Source organism: Sceloporus occidentalis, unplaced genomic scaffold, assembly GCF_023333645.1.
Source record: "Sceloporus occidentalis isolate IW3139 unplaced genomic scaffold, rSceOcc1.0.p SCAF_7, whole genome shotgun sequence".
In the NCBI taxonomy this organism is placed as follows: Eukaryota; Metazoa; Chordata; class Lepidosauria; order Squamata; family Phrynosomatidae; genus Sceloporus; species Sceloporus occidentalis.
In genome coordinates, this window is record NW_028316987.1 from 42,859,893 (window position 1) to 42,880,173 (window position 20,281).

The 20,281-nt window shown below is 36.5% G+C and overlaps 1 protein-coding gene across 6 annotated transcripts in view; it reads left to right on the forward strand.

Annotated features, from left to right (window-relative positions):
- The window catches only part of ULK4 (unc-51 like kinase 4), a 206,120-nt gene that overhangs the window by 58,294 nt on the left and 127,545 nt on the right, over positions 1-20,281 (forward strand). For all 6 annotated transcript variants that reach the window (XR_016281919.1, XM_089532754.1, XM_089532752.1 and 3 more), the window contains 4 exons: positions 7,293-7,414; positions 11,346-11,402; positions 14,503-14,554; positions 14,643-14,737. Coding sequence is in view for 5 of the 6 variants with exons in the window: in XM_089532754.1 (XP_089388880.1) it covers positions 7,293-7,414; positions 11,346-11,402; positions 14,503-14,554; positions 14,643-14,737 (326 nt within the window). In the remaining variant the exon portion in view is untranslated. The remainder of the gene's footprint in view (positions 1-7,292; positions 7,415-11,345; positions 11,403-14,502; positions 14,555-14,642; positions 14,738-20,281) is intronic.

Consider the following 20,281-nt stretch of genomic DNA (forward strand, 5'->3'; position numbering starts at 1 on the left):
TCCTCTAGACCTCAGAACAAGACTCTGGTGATAATCCAGCCCCGACTTTTGCATAAAGCCCATATTTACTGCCCTATAGAATAATTCCAATTTGAGACATTTGAATACCAAGAAAAAATGGGACAAAATTCTTACTGACCTGTTACTCTTCCCGCAGTTTTCTAGCTGTAAAGAAACCCATTTTTTTTAACCAGGGAATGGATAATTGTGAATATTCTTTCCATCCCTACTTTGGAGCTAAAATTGAGTTTTGATCTCAGATGTATATTTGTATATTTTGAAGAGGGCACATTATAATGATATACAGAATAACCAGTAGAGGAATAAACACCAGTATTTCAGTGAATGTCAGAGTCTCCCCAAAGCAAATGACTTATAGCACTCTTCATTATTGTCTTGTACATCTTTATCACACTCAGCATACTTCTGTTTTATTTTATCATACTTTTCCTAAGTGCCTGTAGCTTTGCACTGACCACTTTTCTTAGGTCAGCGCCAATTCCAGTTTGTCAGCATTTGACTGAGATTGAAGTTACAAGTGTCTGATTGCAGCTAAGTACATGTCTTATCCAGCACTATGTTATCCCTGTCAGATACAAAAACAAGCATTGGGGTCCTCCAGCTTAAAAATGATAGTCTGGCACTTAGAGGAAACCAAACATTTTAACCATCCTTTCCAGGTTTGAGATCTGGCAGTAGATTTCACTTGAAATGCATGTGAACCAATTGGTTCTTTATGCCAACTTGTTGTTGTGTGCCTTCAAATCGTTTCCGACTTATAGTGATCCTAAAGTGAACCTATCATGAGGTTTTCTTGGCAGGTTTCTTCAGAGGGAGTTTACTATTGCCATCCTCTGAGGCTAAGGGAGTGTGACTTGCCCAAGGTCACCAGTGGGTTTACATGGCCAACCCTGGATTCAAACCTTGGTCTCCACAGGGTTGTAGTCCAACACTCAAACCACTATAGCATTTTGGTTCTCATTTTGTGCCAACACTGAGGGCAAAATATATGCACAACAGTATATATATACTTTTTTCTTATTTATCTGGCTTTCCCTCTTTTTAAGCTAGTGTGGAATCATGATTAGGTCAATTTCCTAAGATTGCATTTGAGAGACAGATTTATCTTTTCCCCTGCATATCACTTTCCCCCCAAAATGGCAGCTTCCCTTCTGTACAAACAGCAGCTTTGGTTGGAAGCAACTGACATAGAAGGAAAGAGCTAAATCACTGTATCTGCATGTCAGACTCCCAATCCCGATCTTCACTCTGCCAGCACTGCCAGCATTCTGCCATTTAACAGAAAAACAGTCAGACAAGGGCAAATTGCACATTTAACATAATATGTAGCTTGAGACCTTTAGCCAGTTCTTTGCAGGCTTCTGTAATTAAACAGATAGATGTTACCTTTGAAAATTTGTGTGAGGGTTTAAAAATTGTAGTCTTAAAACCCTGCAGAGCAAGTTTGTTATCAAAACTGTATGCTTTGTCAACTTATATTGTGTTAAAAATTCAGACAAGGATATTGTTTATTAATGAACATCTTTTGGAAATACTGTATAACTGGAACAGTGCTAGTTAGTATCTTTCTTAGTTGGTGTTGGGGTGCAAGGGGAGTAGGTTATAATGTGAGGTGCTGTTCCTTTCAAGGAACAGACAGGAGTAAAATGAGTTGTAACATGATGTACAGGATCAAGATTGACACACATACACCAAGTCCAGATTATATACTGTACATTCTTGTGAAGGAGAGCAGGGATTCTTCTGAACTTATTTTTATTCATAGAAGCTTACCTGTGATAGACCCAGCAGACATTCCAGCATGTATTGGAATAGTCTGAGGCCTTAAGATTCACTGGAATGCTGAAAAGATCCCATCTCACAACCAACACACACACACACACACACACACACACTTTCTTATACATGGACTTCATAATTCATAGGTAAGGAAATGAGTATTATAGGAAAGATATGGGAGGAAGACAGTTCTTTATTCTAAATCTGGGTAGATATGGATAGAGTTGTGCTATAATAGTATTTCATTAAAAAATTTGTCATGACTGATATACTAATTGTTAGTTGGGTTTTTGTGTGTTGTGTGTAGTGTGTGTGTGTGTGTAAAACTAACAATTGTCAGTTATTTTTTTTTAATAATCTTTATTCAATTTTCCATATAAAAACAAACACAATCAAATTGTAAGACAGTTACAACTGTATGTCATCTACAGGTAAAAATTAAAACATTCCATAACTAAATTTGCCGTTGCATCCAAGTCTTCTTATCTTCAAAACCCTTCTTCTGGATCCCTTCCTTCCTTCCCGGATTGGAGAGGAATACTGCTTAAACATAATCTAGGTCTACGTTGTTCTCACATTCAATAGATAAATTAAATTCTAATTTCATCTAACTTTCGTATGTGTATCCAGTCCCTTTAGTTATTATAACAACTTAAGCAGATAGTTACAAATCTTTCACACCATTTATATAATACAATACCTAGTTTCTGTCACATACGAGCCCCAAATTATATATCACTCTTTAAATTTTTGTGGTATTTTCCTTGGTTGTGTCTTTTAGTCTTCTCATAAACCCTTTTACATGTTCCTCTATTCCAGGTAGTCTCGGAGCCTGCTCTTGGCGTAGAAATATGACTAACAAAACCAAGGGAATGTAAAAAGAAAGGGGCAGTTAAAGTCTTATTTCCCTCTCGAAGGCATCTCAAAATCATTTACTATGAGGGAAAACCTTAAGTTACCAATTAGTACACTCATCTACATTTCAATAAGTCCCCCCTTTATGTTCCATTCCTTTTCCCAAAAGCATATCACTTTCTTCCAATCTTCTTTCACCCTTTTTTTACTAAAGTTCTTTACATTACAAGAGATTACATCAAGCACTCTATACTCATTAACTTTCATCATCCAATTATCCCAACTGGGGGCTTTATTAGATTTCCACAACTTAGCTATCTCTACTCTTGCTGCCGTTACCATATAGAGCACTATCCTCCAATATGTCTTCTCATCCTCAGTTTTTAATACAGTTGTCATATTTAGGAGGTAAAGTTTGGGGTCTAATGGAAAGTTTATTTCTAATATATTTTGTATCGATTTATGTATTGCTTTCCAAAAATCTTGAATCACCCTGCATTTCCACCAAATATGTATTAAATTGCCTTTATCACAATTGCACCTCCAACATTTTCCGTGGTCTAAATTAAACATTCTTTTAATCTTCCAAGGGGTATAGTACCATCTATTCATGATTTTAAACGAATTCTCTTTAGGTTCTTGTGCAATAGTAAATTCCTGAGTCTTTTTCCAGGTGTTTTGCCATTCCCTCAAATCAATTGTTTTACCCAAATCTTGAGCCCATTTCGGCATATATTCCTTAATCGTATCCTGCTCTAGTAAGCGACTACACAATAGTTTGTATATCTTCGATATTTTCTTTTTGTCTGGTTGCCAAAGTAACTCATCCAACTCATTCATTTTCTCTTCTACTCCTCCCTTTTTAGAATCCTCTACAAATTTATTCTTGATTTGGAAGTAATTAAACCAATTTAGGTCAAACCCTTCTAACAATTGTCAGTTATGACTAACAATATATATGTAAGAAAATGCCATCTTGAAAGAAGAGGAAGTATACAACCTGTATTTCAACTGATTCCAAAATATATCTGATGCTTATCTTATCCAGTGTAAAAAATCTTATGATAAGACAATCCAAAATGAAATGTGAGATAGTGCTGCAAGATTAGACTACCAGGTCAGAATGCACTCAGTCAGCTACAGGTTGAATTTCTAAACTGTATTGTATTTAATCCTGTTTTAAAGAGGGGGGATCAATTTATTTATTGAGAGTATGTATTATTCCAATATATTCTACTCATGTAAGCCGCCTTGATTGCTGCAGCACAAAGGCGGGTTATAATAATAAAGTTTATTATTTATTTATTATTATCATTTATTACTGGGGAAGAGCAGATGACAGTAACACTGTATCTAATGACGCCACTGGACTCAGCCAAAAGGATGTTCAGCTGCTGACATGCTCAGATATGAAAGAAGGTCCAGAGCTGCACAACTCATATAATAGGGGCATGGAATGTGAGAAGCATGAATCTGGGAATGTAGATATTCTGCAACAGAAGTAGAAACAGTGGAATATTTGAGATGAGTGGAATGAAATTGACAGGAACGGGACATTTTCAATAAAATAATTACATAGTGTTTTACTCAGGAAATGAAAATGAAAGAAAAAATGGAGTGGCATTAATAGAGGAAATGTAGAAAAGCAGTGATGGGATGTACTGTATATACTCAACCATAAGTTGACCTCACGTATAAACTGAGAGCAGGTTTGGGGGCTAAAATTATGGATTTTGCCATGACCCGTGGATAAGTCAAGGGTAGAAGTTGGAGGCTCCTTCAGTGTGTGTATGTGTGTGTGGCAAGAGTGACTCTCACTGAAGCTTTTTGCTTCAACATTCAGGTTTTGTTTCAGCCATCATTTGGCCTCTCCCTGAATGGTCTGGCCAAATCCCCATATACAGCCTCAGAAGGCTTGGTAGTCACTCTTTGGCTATGTTTAGCCACAAGAAAGGCTTTTACCTTCACCATTTTACAGACAGAGCAGTCCGGAAGCTTTTTACGCACTTTTACATTTAGCTTTGGACAAACTCTTGTCATCTGTTTCAGTGTGGAAAAACTTGCATACCCAAGTACACAGTGCAGATAATGTACACACTGATCATACAAAGGTACATTGGACATGTTCCGATTAGACTCACTTGATAAGTCTGCCTTTGAATGCATATAGTACAGTCTGTTTTTCTCCTGTACTCCTGTAGCACAGACTTTCCCATTCATAGATACAACACAACCATCATTTTCAAATTCTACCTTATATCTATCACTTGTTAAAGTAGACACGTTTAAGAAGCAACTCTTTAAACTGGATGCACACAAAATATTTGAACATTTCTCCCTTTTGCAGGGAATGAAGCCTGTTCCCATTTTCTCCACTTTGCTGGGAGCACCATCAGCCAAATTCACTTTGGTCACTGATGCTGGCTTCACATCCTGAAGCAATTACATACGATGAAAAACTTGGTGCATTGTCCCACTATTCATGATTCAAATATCTGTTGACTCAGCATTACAAGCTGCTAAAGTAAAACAGCTTTTTTCAGGAACAGCTGCTCTTGAGGCTTCCCTTGCAGGCTTTTTTTTTGTTGCTGCTTCCTCTTGTGGCCACTGGAAGAAGGACAGTCTTTTCTCAGATACCTCTCCTTATCACAGCCATAGCGCCACCTCACAAAGCTGCAAGATGCAATCTGCTCTCCCCAAAAGGCTAAAGACATGTGCTTCTTATCTCTTCCAGCTGCATGCTGCAAACTGCTGTTGCTCTCAGCCTCAAAATTTCTTCTCTCTTGTTCCTGCAAGACATGAGCTGAGATGAAGTTCAGAGTCAAATCTGATTCTGGTAAACTCTGCAAACTGTAAAGCCTAAAATCCCAACTTCCATGCAGGCTGCCTAGAAGAATGTAGGACTTTTGTGCCTCTGGAAAGATCATTCCTCTGTTTTCCAGTTCAACAAAGAGATATCTGATTTTGTCTACATGATCTTTGACATCACCACCAACTTTCCTTTTGGTATTGTACTGTCTTTTGGTTAAAATCATCTTAAATACATAAGAATCTCTGTTAAACATTCTTCAGACTTGTCCAACATTCTAACAGTGTAGTCATGCAATTCACATACACTAGTTAATTTGGCTTTAATGACAATATTGTTGTTGCTCTTGCCTTCATATCAGCTTGATGTTGTTCAATACTCCTCAATTGTGCTGGTGGTCTTTAAACATAGTCCCACAAACTTTCTCTGATAAGAAAAGTCTGTATCATAATGGACCAAGTGTGATAGTTGGAGCCATCCAATTTTGCGAATCTTAAAGTTCCTGTGTTGTAAGCCATGCCTGCAGTGTATTTCCAACACTTCCACAGAAACGAAAAACAAACAAAAGTTTTTTCTTCAGTGAAAAGATAAAGGTCAGGCAAAAATAAAACCAAAACAAACAAAATACCAGATGCCAAATGGCTGTCTGCTTTTTGCAAAACACAGAGAGAAAAGCAAAATGCAAAAAACAAATCCTCTATAGAACAGTTTTTCTTCAACTTAGGCCACCCCAGTGGCTCAACACCAGCCTGTCCTGAGATATAGTGGCCTATTCTGGGCTAAACTGGGTTATCGGGGTAAACTGGAACAAACTGGGACCATAATCAGTTGTCAGTCAGTATATTAAATTGCGACAAATGCCATCTCTTGGAGCAGTCTGGGTAAAAATCACCCAGCTACAACCAAAACAATGTACACAGCAGAGTATACAAAATAAGGTTACACTGGAATATAAAGAAAATAACACAGTAAAAATGTTGTTGAGTTGAGAATAGGTGTTTTAGACCTAAATCCACTTGTTAAGCCAAACTAGAGCAGACCAATTGAATCAATAGGAGCTTGAACATTTAGGTAAGTTTCAATGACTCAATGCATCTATTCTAATTGGAATTAGTAATTGGATTTTGGCTGCATCTTTACTGCAGAAATAATCCAGTTTGACACCACTTTAACTTTCATGGTGTAATCCTGAGATGTGTAGTTTTGTGAGATATTTAGCCTTCTCTGTCAGAGAACTCTTGTGCCACAACAAACCACAGATTCCATTTTTCCATAGCACTGACCTATGGTAGTTAAAGTGGTGTCAAACTGGATTATTTTTGCAGTGTGGATACAGCCTTAAACTATAGTAGCTGAATTAGACAGACATGGAGCATGAATTTAAATTTGTTTTATTCATTTTATTTTATTTGAATTATTTGAAGTATTTCTGTATTGCCTTTCAGCCCACAAGGGCTCCCAAGGCAATGAACAAATAAAACACAATTAAAACCATACAAAGATAAAAACATGTTTAAAAATCCTCAAAATACTCTTTAAAAACTCCTAAAAGCAATCTCAAAACTATTCTAGAATCTAGTTTTAAAACAGTTTAAACAACAGTTTGAAATACTAAATGCCATGCAGAACAGCACTGTTTTGGCTGCCCACTGAAAGTTTAAAAGAGAAAGAAAGTGTTCTCAGAAATAACCAAAACAAATTTAATAGCACAGTCATAGTCATGTTTTCTGTGTAGTCACTCCTGCTGTATTTATTGCCAGGTAGGTTTCCAGAAAACTACAGTCTTAATCTTATATACTCACTTTTTAATAAAATCTGTGTTTTGCAGGTGACATTCTTTCTGCTTTAGCCAATGTATCAGGACGTAAACATCCATCAACCGTTCAAACAAAACAGCTGAAAGGATGCCTTCCTATGATGCCTGTGGTCCTTCATCTTATGACATCCCAGGTATTAGTTGCAAAAAAACAGAAAACAAACTATCTCTGGTTATAAGTTGTTTGTTTTGCACTCTGTTGGTTGTAGTCCAGAATTGCTCCTTGCACATTTCTGTTTATGGGATGGAATAATTGATGGATGCCAGTTAGTTATACCAAGTCCTTGTACTTTGTTTTTATTACAAAAATGAAATATGTCGCATTTTCATGACTCATATTACCTTACAGCAAGATATCATATATTCATAAAGCAGTGAAGGAAGCCCCAGTGCTTTACAAGCTTAGGTACCAACCTAGAGAGCCACAGAGTTCAGCTCTACTCTGTGTGTAGGTTTTAGAGCAAGTTACTTCTCTTGTAATCTCACTTGCACATCTCCTGGGAAATGTGTGTTTCTGTTGCAAGTGCAATCCATAACATGTAAGTTAATGCTTATACTGCCAGACTGGGCATGGATGTCACATGATATTTTCAGGAATCCTCCAGTTTTCTATCTTCTACCTTTGTCAAAGCCAAAGCTTAATAGGTTTATATAATATAATAACTTTATTACGGCCATTTGGCCAGCACAATTACAAAATCCCAGTTTAAAACACAACAGATTAGAGAATATAAACAAATTACAGTCTATAAAAAGTAAGGATAAAAAGCAATGATAGGACAGCATGATCAGGCAAACACACAACAATGAGTAGGCTGCCATCACCTCGCAAACAACTCTGTCATATTATGTAAAAGAGGACCACATTCATGACATATTGGTTCAAAATTCACAAACATATTCCCTATCCAAGCAAGAGTTAAACTACAAAGTGCCATTAATCAGATGCAATTGATTACTAATTTACAAATTTAACCATTAAATCAAGCCCTCTGTACAGATTTTAAGATTATATTATAACATATTACATCTGTTTAACAAACTGTTTACGATTTGCAATGGCAGCTGCAAAGAATTGTGCAACTGCTTGCGTTATATCTTCCTTCTGATCTGCAAGTAGAAAATTTGTATACAATTTCTCTTGTCTGCCTGGAAACTGCAGCACAATTGGTGTTATATATAAAGCACGTATTTCTGTATACAAAGAACAGCCAAAGAGTACATGATTAATATTTTCGATTTCCTCTGAGCCACAAGGACAGTATCTGTGTTCGTAAGGGATCTTTTTAAATCTGCCCTCCAGGACTGCTGAGGGTAAGATGTTAAACCTTGCTGACATGAAAGCTCTTCTAAATTTCGGGACATTCAAATTCTCAAAATATTTCGCACATTTGCCAGGTCTACTGGATTCCCTAACAGGATGTAAAGTTAGTTGGCTTATATGAGTCTGGAAATCAATATCCTTGATGCGTTGAGAAATCACAGATTTTGCTTTATCATAACCTAGTACAGTTATTTCAGATAGTGAGAGTCCAAGAGATGAGAGTTTCAAGGTCAGTGTCTCCTTCCAGGGAGACAAAAAGGAGTCTGTTAGAATTAATGGCACTAAACCGATCGGAACAAAAAACATTTTGAGCCATAAATTTAATTTGCGTATCCATACACGCGCCTCAATAGATAGCATCCCTGTTTCTAGACGGAGAATAGAATTCGAAACACAATTTGGGACACCTAAAATTGTCCTTAAAAATTTGGTTTGAACTACCTCAAAGGTTGCAAAGCTACTGAAAGTACAAATCTCAGAACCGTATAATAATTGTGCTAATATCTTAATAACAAAGACTTGGAGAGCTGCTGGAATATATTGGCCTCCCTTATTATAATAAAAAGAACATAAAGCTTTAATACTTCTTTGTGTATTCATTACAGCATTTTTCTGATGTAATTTGGTAGATCCCTTGTCATGAAATGTGATTCCCAGATATTTATAAGTGGACACCTGTTCTATGGGATGATCATCTAGGGTCCACTTATATCGGAGGCGGCTCCTCGAGAAGACCATTACTTTGGTCTTATTATAATTAATTTTTAGAGCATCATTTGTGCAATAAGTTGCTAAAGCTCTCAGAAGTCTATTCAATCCTACTTTTGTGATGGACATTTGAACAACATCGTCTGCGTAAACAAGAATCGATAGAGGCTTATTTGACAGAGTCGGGGCATGTGCTGATATTTCTGACAGGGTCGAGATCATGGAATTAATATAAAAGTTGAAAAGAGTAGGTGCTAGAATGCAACCCTGTCTTACTCCATTAAATGTGGGAATAGGCCTTGTTGCATTGCCCTGGCTATTACAACGTATAACTACTCGAGAATTCTCGTGTAGTTTACGAATTAATATTAACAGTCGTTTATCAATGTTGGTGGTCTCAAGCTTTTTCCATAATATATCTCTTGATATAAGATCGAATGCTGATTTAAAATCGACAAATGCAGTAAACAGTGTGCCCCTAGCCGAAGCAATATACTTTTCAGAAAGATGTTTAAGGACTAGGGCATGGTCAATTGCCGAGCGGTTTTTCCTAAAGCCAGCTTGCTCTTCCCTGATGATATCTTCCTCCTCAAGCCATTCTTGGAGCTTATCCAATAGGTGTAGAGCATACATTTTGCTTATGATATTGAGAAGGCTAATAGGCCTGTAGTTTCCAGGATCATTTTTATCTCCCTTTTTGTATATTGGTACAATAATAGCAAGGCCCCAGTCCTCAGGGATGTATGTAGTATGATCTATGGCAGTGAAAAAGGATGCAAGAACAGGGGTCCACCATTCAATGTTAGATTTAAACACTTCTGAGGGTATATTATCATTACCCGGGGCCTTACCTGGGGTGGTTCTTGTTATCAGGCTTCTTATTTCCTGGTCGGAAACTGTTAGCCATTTTGGAAGCTCTTTGATATCGATGGGGGAATTTAATAGGTTTTAATATAGATTGTAAGGGAGAAGGCAGACATTTTGAACTTCCATTGGCAGCCACCTGTTACGTGTTATGGGCAGATAACATTGCCATGACTCTTGTTCCTTGTCCGTGGAAGGTAGTTGGGGAGAATATATGAGATCAGTGTACATCTTGGCACCCATTTGTGGTAGAGGATTGGGCCCTAGAACTGACTTTACAGGACATGGGACTGGGGAGCTTGGCATAGAGTGTCCTTGGGGCTGAACTGTGGGCTCACTATCTCTTATAAAGTTGCGGGGCTTTTTGATTGCCCTCGGGGTCTGGTGTTTTGACCAAGGTGGCTGTGGAGATGTCACAGGTTCATAGCTGTGCCTCAGCTAAACCTGCACCAGGTTTCTTCCCACGTCGTTTGCTCAGCCCCAGGTCTCAAATACTTAACTAGGATTTAGGTCAACAAAAATGACCCTTTTTAAATCCCAAATATTGTGTCTAGCCTCATTATTTCACGGTTGGTCAACAAAATGTTGTCACCATCACCAACCTAAGATGGGCAGCTATGTTGTGACTGGAGTAAAGGCTGTAACAGACCTTTCATGCCAATAATAATCTCTCATGAGCCATCTCCTCTAACAGCTGGATGGCTGCAAAAAGTGTTGTCAATTTTCTCTGACAGGTGAAATATCTACTTTTTCTGCTCTGTTTGTCATTGGTCAAGGCAAAGTGGTGTGAAAATACTGAAGGGGGTGGGGTGACAACAGAAAGGTTCCAGAAAAAACAGTTGTGACTCTTACCTTTATGTGTCAGGGTTAATGCACATGCCAGAGATTGCTCCTTGTTGGGCAAAAAAACAAAACAAAACAAAACCCAACCCTACACTTGTCTTGTATGTAGCTCTCTTGTTAGTTTTTACCTTAGGAAATGGGTACTTTGAAATTAACCATGACCCCTTTGCAGCCTTTTTGTGTGAATGTTCATGATAAACTAAAAATTTCAGATGTGCTCACTGACCCAGAAAGGTTGGGATCCCCTGACCTAAATTGTATTAGACAAAAACATACTTATAGCAATGTCCAAGTACATAATATTTTTCAAACTTTTATGCACACAGGTGTTTCGTCCCCAGATTGTAAATGAGGAGTTTCTTTTCAGCTATGGAACTTTACTAGTAAGTAACAGTTTAAAGTCAGTGTCAAGATAAGGAATGCATATAACTGAAATGAGAGCAAAAAGTCAGTGTCAAGATAAGGAATGCATATAACTAAAATGAGAGCAAATTATATGTAGGACAATGCATGGGGGTAATGTACCTACATCACAATTTAACTGTAGGATCTCCCCCCACCCTCATTCAAGAATAAAGTAATTGTGTGATTTTTCCCACAGAAAATCATAACATTCATTTCAATACAAATGTAATTACGTTCTTCTACAAGCAATAGTACATAAGAATCCAAAAATTGAAAATCTATCATTTTTTGGGTGGTGCAGCAAGAATCTTCACATTAAGTTTTACTGTTAACCTCAGATATCCAGTATTGCTCTAATCAACTGAGGATCAAAGTTAGCCTGCTTGTAACTTTGTCACCATGTGGCAGTTCTCCCATCAGCAACTTTGCCTTCATTTTCTGGAACCATGATTGTTCCTTGAATGTCAGTTGCCCTTGGTGCCACTGCATTGTTAAGATCAGTCTGTTGTTTTTGCTGCCAGTTATTGGTCAGGGCCAGTAGAATAGAATTGCCATCTTGTGTAACAGATGCTGGAGGAATGGAAGCAAAAGTGAAATGCTGAAGAGCAGAGCTCTGTGCCACATAGCTAACTCAGCACTTCATAAACTAGCCTGCTGACCTCAAGTGTGAGTGGAGGATGTCATTCTGTTGCGAGTGTTAGTAAGATATAACTTCCAGTCTGATCAACTGTTGTATATTGCATGGGGTAATGGTGGCTCTATCTTACACTTTCCTCAGCTAGCAACATATCTTGGGCAAGATGTAATACCATTGTAGGGTTTCAGGCCATGCCATTTTAACCTGCCTGCTGGCTGACAGTTGAATATATTATGCACTGAATTTATTTACCATAAATCTCTCATCCATTTACACTAAGGCTTTAGCCTAGTTGAGAATATTGTAAATCAGAGGAATAGGTTTTTCTAACCAATATTTTGAACAATAGTAGGTGTCTGCTCTATTTTTATAATATAATAACTCCATACCTGACATCAAACTTTTTAAAAGAAACTATGAGTGGAGATGAAAGATTCTTTCTAATTTCTTTTCCATTTATATTTGCGCTAAAACATTATTTTGTATTCTTGGATACCACTTGCAAGAATTGCATTCTTTTTTTCTCTTCTTGTCAGAACATTTTATGTTATGCTTAGTTGATGAAAGTTATATGAACTAGAAAACTAAGACATTTATCACATTTGGTGTCAGCTCCATAGCTTTGATATTAACAATAAGAGCTGTGTTGAGATTTCCAGTATGTCAGAAATCACCACAGTTAAAATGAAGCAGTACTTCTATATTGTATTGTTAGTTTCTGCTATGACTGTGACAGCTGCTGTAAAATGACAATTATATCTTCTAAAAGTATCATCTTTCTTCTGAAAAAGTAAGGTGAATGCATGTGTTACGAGAGGGGTTACTGTGGTGAATCTTACACCGCAAACTGCAGTACTCTATAGTGGCAGCAGAATGGACTGCTTCACATCATCATCATGATCATTGTTATTGTGATTGTTATTTATCATTGTTACTTATATCCCACCATAGCAGCTTATATATTAAAACAAATACAGTATAGCTAAAACTTACTAAAGTTTATTATTGAAATGTAAACTGTCAATAAAAATGAAAGATATAATAAAAAGCACTTTAAAAAAACAGTACATACAAATAGTACAATACCCCACTGAAAACTTTTTCTTTAAAAGCATGATGGAAAGACATAAAGGAGGGCACTCATTCTAGGAGCAGCCACTGAACAGGCATGAGATCACATCCCTACTAGCCATGCCTATGAAAGTGGTGGGACTGAGAAAGTGGCCTCTTCTGTGGTTCTCAGGATCTAGGCAGGCTCATGGGATGGTGCTGTCTATGAGAAAGATACCCTGTAAAGCTATATAGGGCTTAACAGAACTTTGAAATGTGCCCAGAAACAGACTGGCAGTCAGTGGAACTGTTGTATGGCATAATGTAAAGCAGTCTTCGTATGGCTTTCAGAATTCTCTCCTAGGTTTCATAATTTAGCCGGGATGAAGAATTACCCCCTCACCCAGTCTTTCCATTGTATGCAATAGAGACAAAAAAGTGAGAATGGGATCTGGTGAAATAAGTAAAGTATGCAATAGTTCAGAAAATGCTTAATTTTCCTTGTAATCAAATATGTGCAGCTTTAAACAGTTTAGCTTGATCTTGATCTTGAGTAGCTTCTGAAAACTCATATTTACAGAGAGTCTTTTTATGTCATCTCCATTGTTAATTCCTGTTTGTCACACTGTTGTATCAATGAAACTTTGCACAGCTATGGGCCCATACAGACAGGCCAAAATAAAGCTGCTTTGGGTCACTTTGGGAGGTATGCTTTTTAAATGATGCATGGCTCCTAAGAGGCCAGAAGCTGCACCAAAGCTATGCTGCAGTTCTTAGGACTGGAGTGTAGCTTTGGCATGGCTTCTGGCTTCTTAGGATGCATACAGCATTTAAACAGCATACCTCCAAAGTGACCCGAAACAGCTTTATTTTGGCCTGTCTGTATGGGCCCCAAGTCATTCTTTCTGATTTAAAACTCTGTAGAGAAATGACCTAAGGTGCTGTGCTATGAATACTTCACAGAAAGGCCCTACTTTATTCTAGGGTGACAATCCATAAGTTTATTCCTAAAAGGGGAAATGTCAGAACAGCTGGTTCCATAGCACCACTTGTGAAATTGCAACTACTACTGGTCTCTAGTTGTTAGCTTCCCAATAATTTACTTTCTATGGTGGGTCCTTCGTATTGGCTGGGGTTTGGTTTTAGGACATCTTCCCCCCGTGAATATCAAAAACTGTGGATGCTCAAGTCTCAAAGTAGCAAAGAGACTAACAATTATATTCGATATGTAGAGGTCTTCTGCTCCCACTGTATTATAAAACCCTACACTAAAAAGACTCTGTATAGTAGGCACTATTCTCATTTCACTAAAATGTAAGTCTTTAGAAGGAAGGAAAATATGCTAACTTTTTATATGTTGTGCATTCTTTTCCATCCTACGCTGACAACAGAATTTCATCATATTAATAGATTCAGGAGAAACTAACTTAGATGGAGCAATAGGTAAGTGCCTTTGGCATATTTATAGTACCCTTTTTACATAAGCATTTTTTATTCTGGTACAAAAGAGATGCTTATTTTTCATCAACAGGTCAAATGGGTTCAGAAGAACTGGTTAAAATTACTTTATCAACATTTGAAGCAATAATACAACATCCAGTCTTGTTGATGCCTTACCATTCAACAGTAAGTCCTGGGACTACATGAAACAGTGGCATACTTACTATCTATATTCTCATTAATAAATTGATTATTTCCATATCAGCCACAGTTATTAGGTTCATGGACTTAAAAATTAACTGTCAGATAAAAAAGAAAGTAATTTAACAATTTTGACTTTATTTCTTTGCATTTTTTCTTGACAGTTTAACACAGTTACCTCTCAAAATGATTAAAAAATGTGTTTCAGCATATTACATTACCTCTCCAATAGTAGAAATGAAAATAATATTCACCATTACTTGTTTCCCAGCCAAAAAAGTGGTTGGCAGGTCCCCAACTTAGGGAACTCATTTAGGAATAACAACACTGACATGAGAATTTTATGCAGTTTTCCCCTGTATTTAAAAGTGATTTTGGAAGATAAACTGCACAGAAATACACTTTTTTTTTTTGGGGGGGGGGAGGTTGCATAAATTCATTTTCTTCCCTTCATAACCCCTTGATTTCTGTGCAACCCCCTCTCCATTTTTTCCAGATATCCCCACAAATACTCTATCTAGAAACCCACATATTTTATTTTGTGGAAAGAGTGTTTCTTGTGAAAGAAAAACAACAACAACAATTTTCATACTATCTGGAAACTTGTTTTTGTCCTGCAATAAAACCTATAATTTTTTGTACAGAGTAATTTCCTGAAATAATTAAAGATATTCAGGTAAGAACTACACATAAATACTGTATATACTTGACTATAAGTTGACCTTATGTAAAACTCGAGGGCAAGTTTTGGGGCCAAAAGTATGGGTTTTGATATGGCCTTTACATAAGTCAAGGGTAAAAGGTCGGGGCATGTAACAAATGATGCAAAGGATGAAACAATGGAAAACGATGCCAGAGAACCTCTGGAAGGTGTGCTTGTCCTTACCCTGACAGCTGGAAGAATGAGGAGCAAGCTATAGTAAATCATGTCTGTGTGATGTGCTAGAGAGGCAACCAGGTGTGGATGAGCTGAAAAAGTGCACACATCAAAAAGCATGGCAGATTTAGTCCACTCCTTTTACCACCACCATTTTCCCACCTGGGCATACAAAAAGGCCAGAAGCTGCACTGCAGCAAAGAGACTAGAGGGAGTCAGTGCTTCTTTTAGGTGCTTATGGGGCAGACTAAACTCTCACCTTTCACCACTCTACTTAGAAAAAGGATGGTTCCTTTTTGATAAGAGTTAAAAATTATAGTACTTATATTCACCTGTGGATAAGTCGCCCCAAGTTTTTGGGTTACTTTGACTAAAATTTCTAAACTTATATATGAGTATATACAGTATATGTTTTATTTCACATCAGGTAGAAAACTATGAAAATTATTCATCCTGGCATGTGAGGATGAAATAGCCAACTATTCTTAAGGCAATAGCTTAGATAGAACTTAACTTTTTGTGGTTTTAATTTCAGAGTATGATGACTCAGACATTTATTTTATTTATCTGTGTAATTTCTGTGCTGCCTTTCTTCTGTCATGGGACCCAAAGTGGCACTAGATATGATACATTGTAGTCTGTACACACTTTACGCAACCATATTCCAAGAGGGAACAACTTTAGTTATATGTCATTCTTAGGAAAATGTATTATTTTAAGATGCTAGATTGCTGAAAATTATATGTACTGAATGTATTTAGGATTACCAGATTCCACCACCTCCCCAGCTGCTAAATTGTGTGGTAATATATGTTTCCTTTTTTTTCTTGTGTTTATAGTATTTTATGGAGGTCTAAAATATTTAAATGGCTCTCTTAGGATAATAGATGAAAGAATAAAAAGATAAGCAGATGGTCATCTGTTCATATGAAAAATTATAGCAATTTTATTACTTAAGCACTTGATACACAGTAGTTGATGTGTGGTCATTCATTTAAAGCATATATGTCTAATTCATTTTTTAAAAGTTACATTGCTTATAATGCATACTGATTACTTGATTTTAGAACTAGAAGTCCCAGAAGATATTTCCTGTTTAATCTTCCAGTGTTTTTTACCTTTATTTACCTTTACTTCTAGGAGGATAACAGTGAATGGGCCTAGCATTCACACTTAAAACATTTATCTTGCAACATACCAGTGTTAATTTGAATGTGAGCAATATTTTAAAGGGTTATAAAGGTATTCTGAGAACTAGATAATCAGCACATTCATTTCCTTATTAAACCCAACAGTACTTGCTATTTAAGAGGCTAAAAATGAATAATCATACAAATGTTTGGCTAGTATATATATTTCATATTTATTATAATTAATTTTATTTTAATTTGGCTGTAAATACATGTGAGATATATATATATATTCATGTGTCATGCATGAATGAAAACAAAGACAAATGCATTTTAGTAATATTTATGAATTGTCTGGTTGTTTCTTAAACATTTTTTTAAAAAATTCTCTACCCTTAGAGTCTTTATATGTTCACACAGGGATCTACAGTAACTTAGCCATGGCTTTACTAGTATTATTGGTATGAACTATAATCAGATGTGTACAGTTGTAATTAAAGGGAATATATTGCTTGCAAACATTGTGGATTAATACAGTGCATCTCTTGCATGATACATAAAAACATTCTAGAATTCTCACTCAAGAGGTGTCGTCTAATTGGTGGTTGAGCATGACTTCAAATCTATGAATATAAATATATGTTGCCCAAAGGAACTTGTTGCTTTCCTGCTAATTGAAGCAAGACATGTTCACAGTTCCAGATCAATACTTCAAATATAAAACTTCTTAATAAGATATCCTGTTTCCTGACTAGAAGTATGTAAGATTAATCCCAGTGGTTGGGCTTGTTAGTGTCAAAAGAGTTCCTTGTTTTCACAAAGTAAAGTAATTTTAAAGCTATCTTGAGTGGTGAACAATAATATTTATAGGAGAACAAAATGACTTGTAGGAAATTTTCAGGCTTTAGAAACAGGGATACAATTATGCCCTCTTCATGTATAGAGCCATTTTGAGTTCATGTGTAAGTACTTGATTTTTATGTACTTATGGTTATACAATCATTACCATTCAATTGCATTTAATTATTGAGGAGATTCCTTTTTAAAACTAAAGAGCATTGTAATACTGTCATTGTCAATATAAATTACTTTTAAACTAAGTATAAATTTAATGTGACTCAGATAAATGTCAGTAGAGAGAGATTTTAACAGATGCTTACTTATCCTTTTAAGACACTGTGCTTGTGTAGCTATGTCTTTATAATTAAACATATTTTGTATTTATTTCTTTTGGGTGCAAATCTTGTTTGTAATTGAACATGTGACTTCAGTGAACTATTGCAGAGATAAAATCTATTCAAGTTTCTCACACTTTGAAAAAAATAATATGATCACACCTTTCTGTAATGTAGGGGTATTTGAATGAACGAAGATAAACTCTGTCTCATCTGTTCATCAATTCCTTTTTGGTGATAAATTAAAATAAAACCAGTTCAACTGATGAATGAACATACTTTTAAAACATTTATTATTATTATTATTATTATTATTATTATTATTATTATTATACCACTTTCCCCCCCAAATTGGATTTAGCTCAGATAAATACAAAGATAGGCTGTGTGTAACCCTCCAGTGAGAGGACGCACAAAATAAGAAAAGAAACAACTTATTGCAAATGAGCTCCGTGGACTTAGTGCATTTAGCAAAAGTCCAAGGCTTGCTAATATCTACCATACAGCTAAGGCCCTAGGAAAGATTTTATATGAAAGAACTAATAAAGCCACACCAATGGGCAGTAATAAAACAGTGCCATTATTTTGTAACATTACCAAATTCAGTGAAGAAGGATCTGCCCTTTCACCTGCAGGAAAAAGTAATAGTGACTCCAGATGCAAGCCCATGAAGATGGGAACTCATTGCAATGGACAGAACATTCAGGGAGAATGGTCAGTTACAGAAACAATTTGAAACATAAATCTACAGGAATTGAAAGCAGTAAGATTAGCACTGATAGGATTTTCAAAATTAATAAAGGATTGGAATGGTCAAGTGAACGCATGACATGGCATTCAAATTGTATATGTGCAACCAGTTCATTGTCCCCAGTGCTTGTCAGGGAAGTGAATGGAATATTAGCCTGGGCAGAGAGGACAGTAAATTCAATCTCTGGAGTGTATTTGAATGGAAACATTAAATATTCAAGCAGATTACTTGAGCAGGCACAGGATTGACTAAGAATGGTAATTAAACCAGGAGGTGTTTGAATCATTGAACAATTCATTAGGCCCGTTCCAGGCAGACTTGTTTTTTTCTGGCGAGAATTCAAAATTGAAAAGATTTTTTCATTAGATGGCAGCATAAATGCAGAGCAAGCAAGATGCTCTAACAGCACCATGGCTGGAAGGAATGCTATATGCATTTCCTCCTCTACCAATTCTGCAGAGAGTAGTAACAAAAATACAATTGGAGAGAGTACATGTAGTGTTAATTGCACCCTACTTGCCACAGCACCTATGGTTTCCATTGCTATTACACGTATCTGTCAGATTTCCTTTTTGTCTACCACATAGGGAGGATTTGCTGTTACAGGTACTGATGTTACATTGAGATGCAAAATGGCTGAAGATGGTCTCTTGAGTAATGAGTGGCAGCATTTGAAAGATCAGAGGTTTTCTGATTCGGCAGTGAATTCCTTTCTAGGATTAAGGAGACAGTTGGACCAGAGGATATGTGAGATAATATGGAGATGTTTTAAGAAGTGTTGTAAAGAGAAGTTAGTTTCCATTGATGAGCTATGAGTAGGAAATATTTTGGACTATCTTCAGGATGGCATAGAAAAGATCTCAAGCCAAATACTTTGAAAAGGCAATTGGCAGCGTTGTTGACAGTTTGGAAAGTCTCTTTCCAAACATGTAAAAATTGTTTGAAGGGGCTACTTTGAAATCTCCTCCTATAGTTCACAGGTTCCTATTGTGGGATTTGAATTTAGCTTTAAATCCCTTAACAAAGCTTTCATTTGAGCTGCTACATGAGACATCTTTGAGGATTTTGTCATTAAAGGTAGCATTTTTGGTAGCACTTACATCAGCAAGAAGAATTTGAAGATATAGCTGTGTTAGTCTGTAGAATCAGCATATAGAGAGATCTTGTAGCTTTCAGTTGAGACTAACCGAAAGAAAGAAAGAAGTTGGCAGCATGAGCTTTCATAGACTTCAGTGTACTTCCTCAGATGCATCAGGTAGAAGAGTGTCCAAGGTGGCTTATTTGTCTGTTAATTCAACCTTATGCAGATCTGAGGAGGGCAAAATGACGAGGCCTTTAGGTCCAACATTCACTCTGAAATGTCTATATATGAAAGGTTTGGATAGAACTGCACTTGCCAACCTTTTGCCCAAAACCAGCCCATCAGAGAAGAAATAGCACTCCTTTTTGTAAAACAGTTCAATTAGCAGTTATAGCCACACACTGTATTACTCTTGTCACATATATTTTTGTAGTTGAGAAATAAATACAGATTGCAATATATACAAGTTCTGTTTTTTATCTTGGAATAATCTAAGCCAGATCTTTTCCATGACT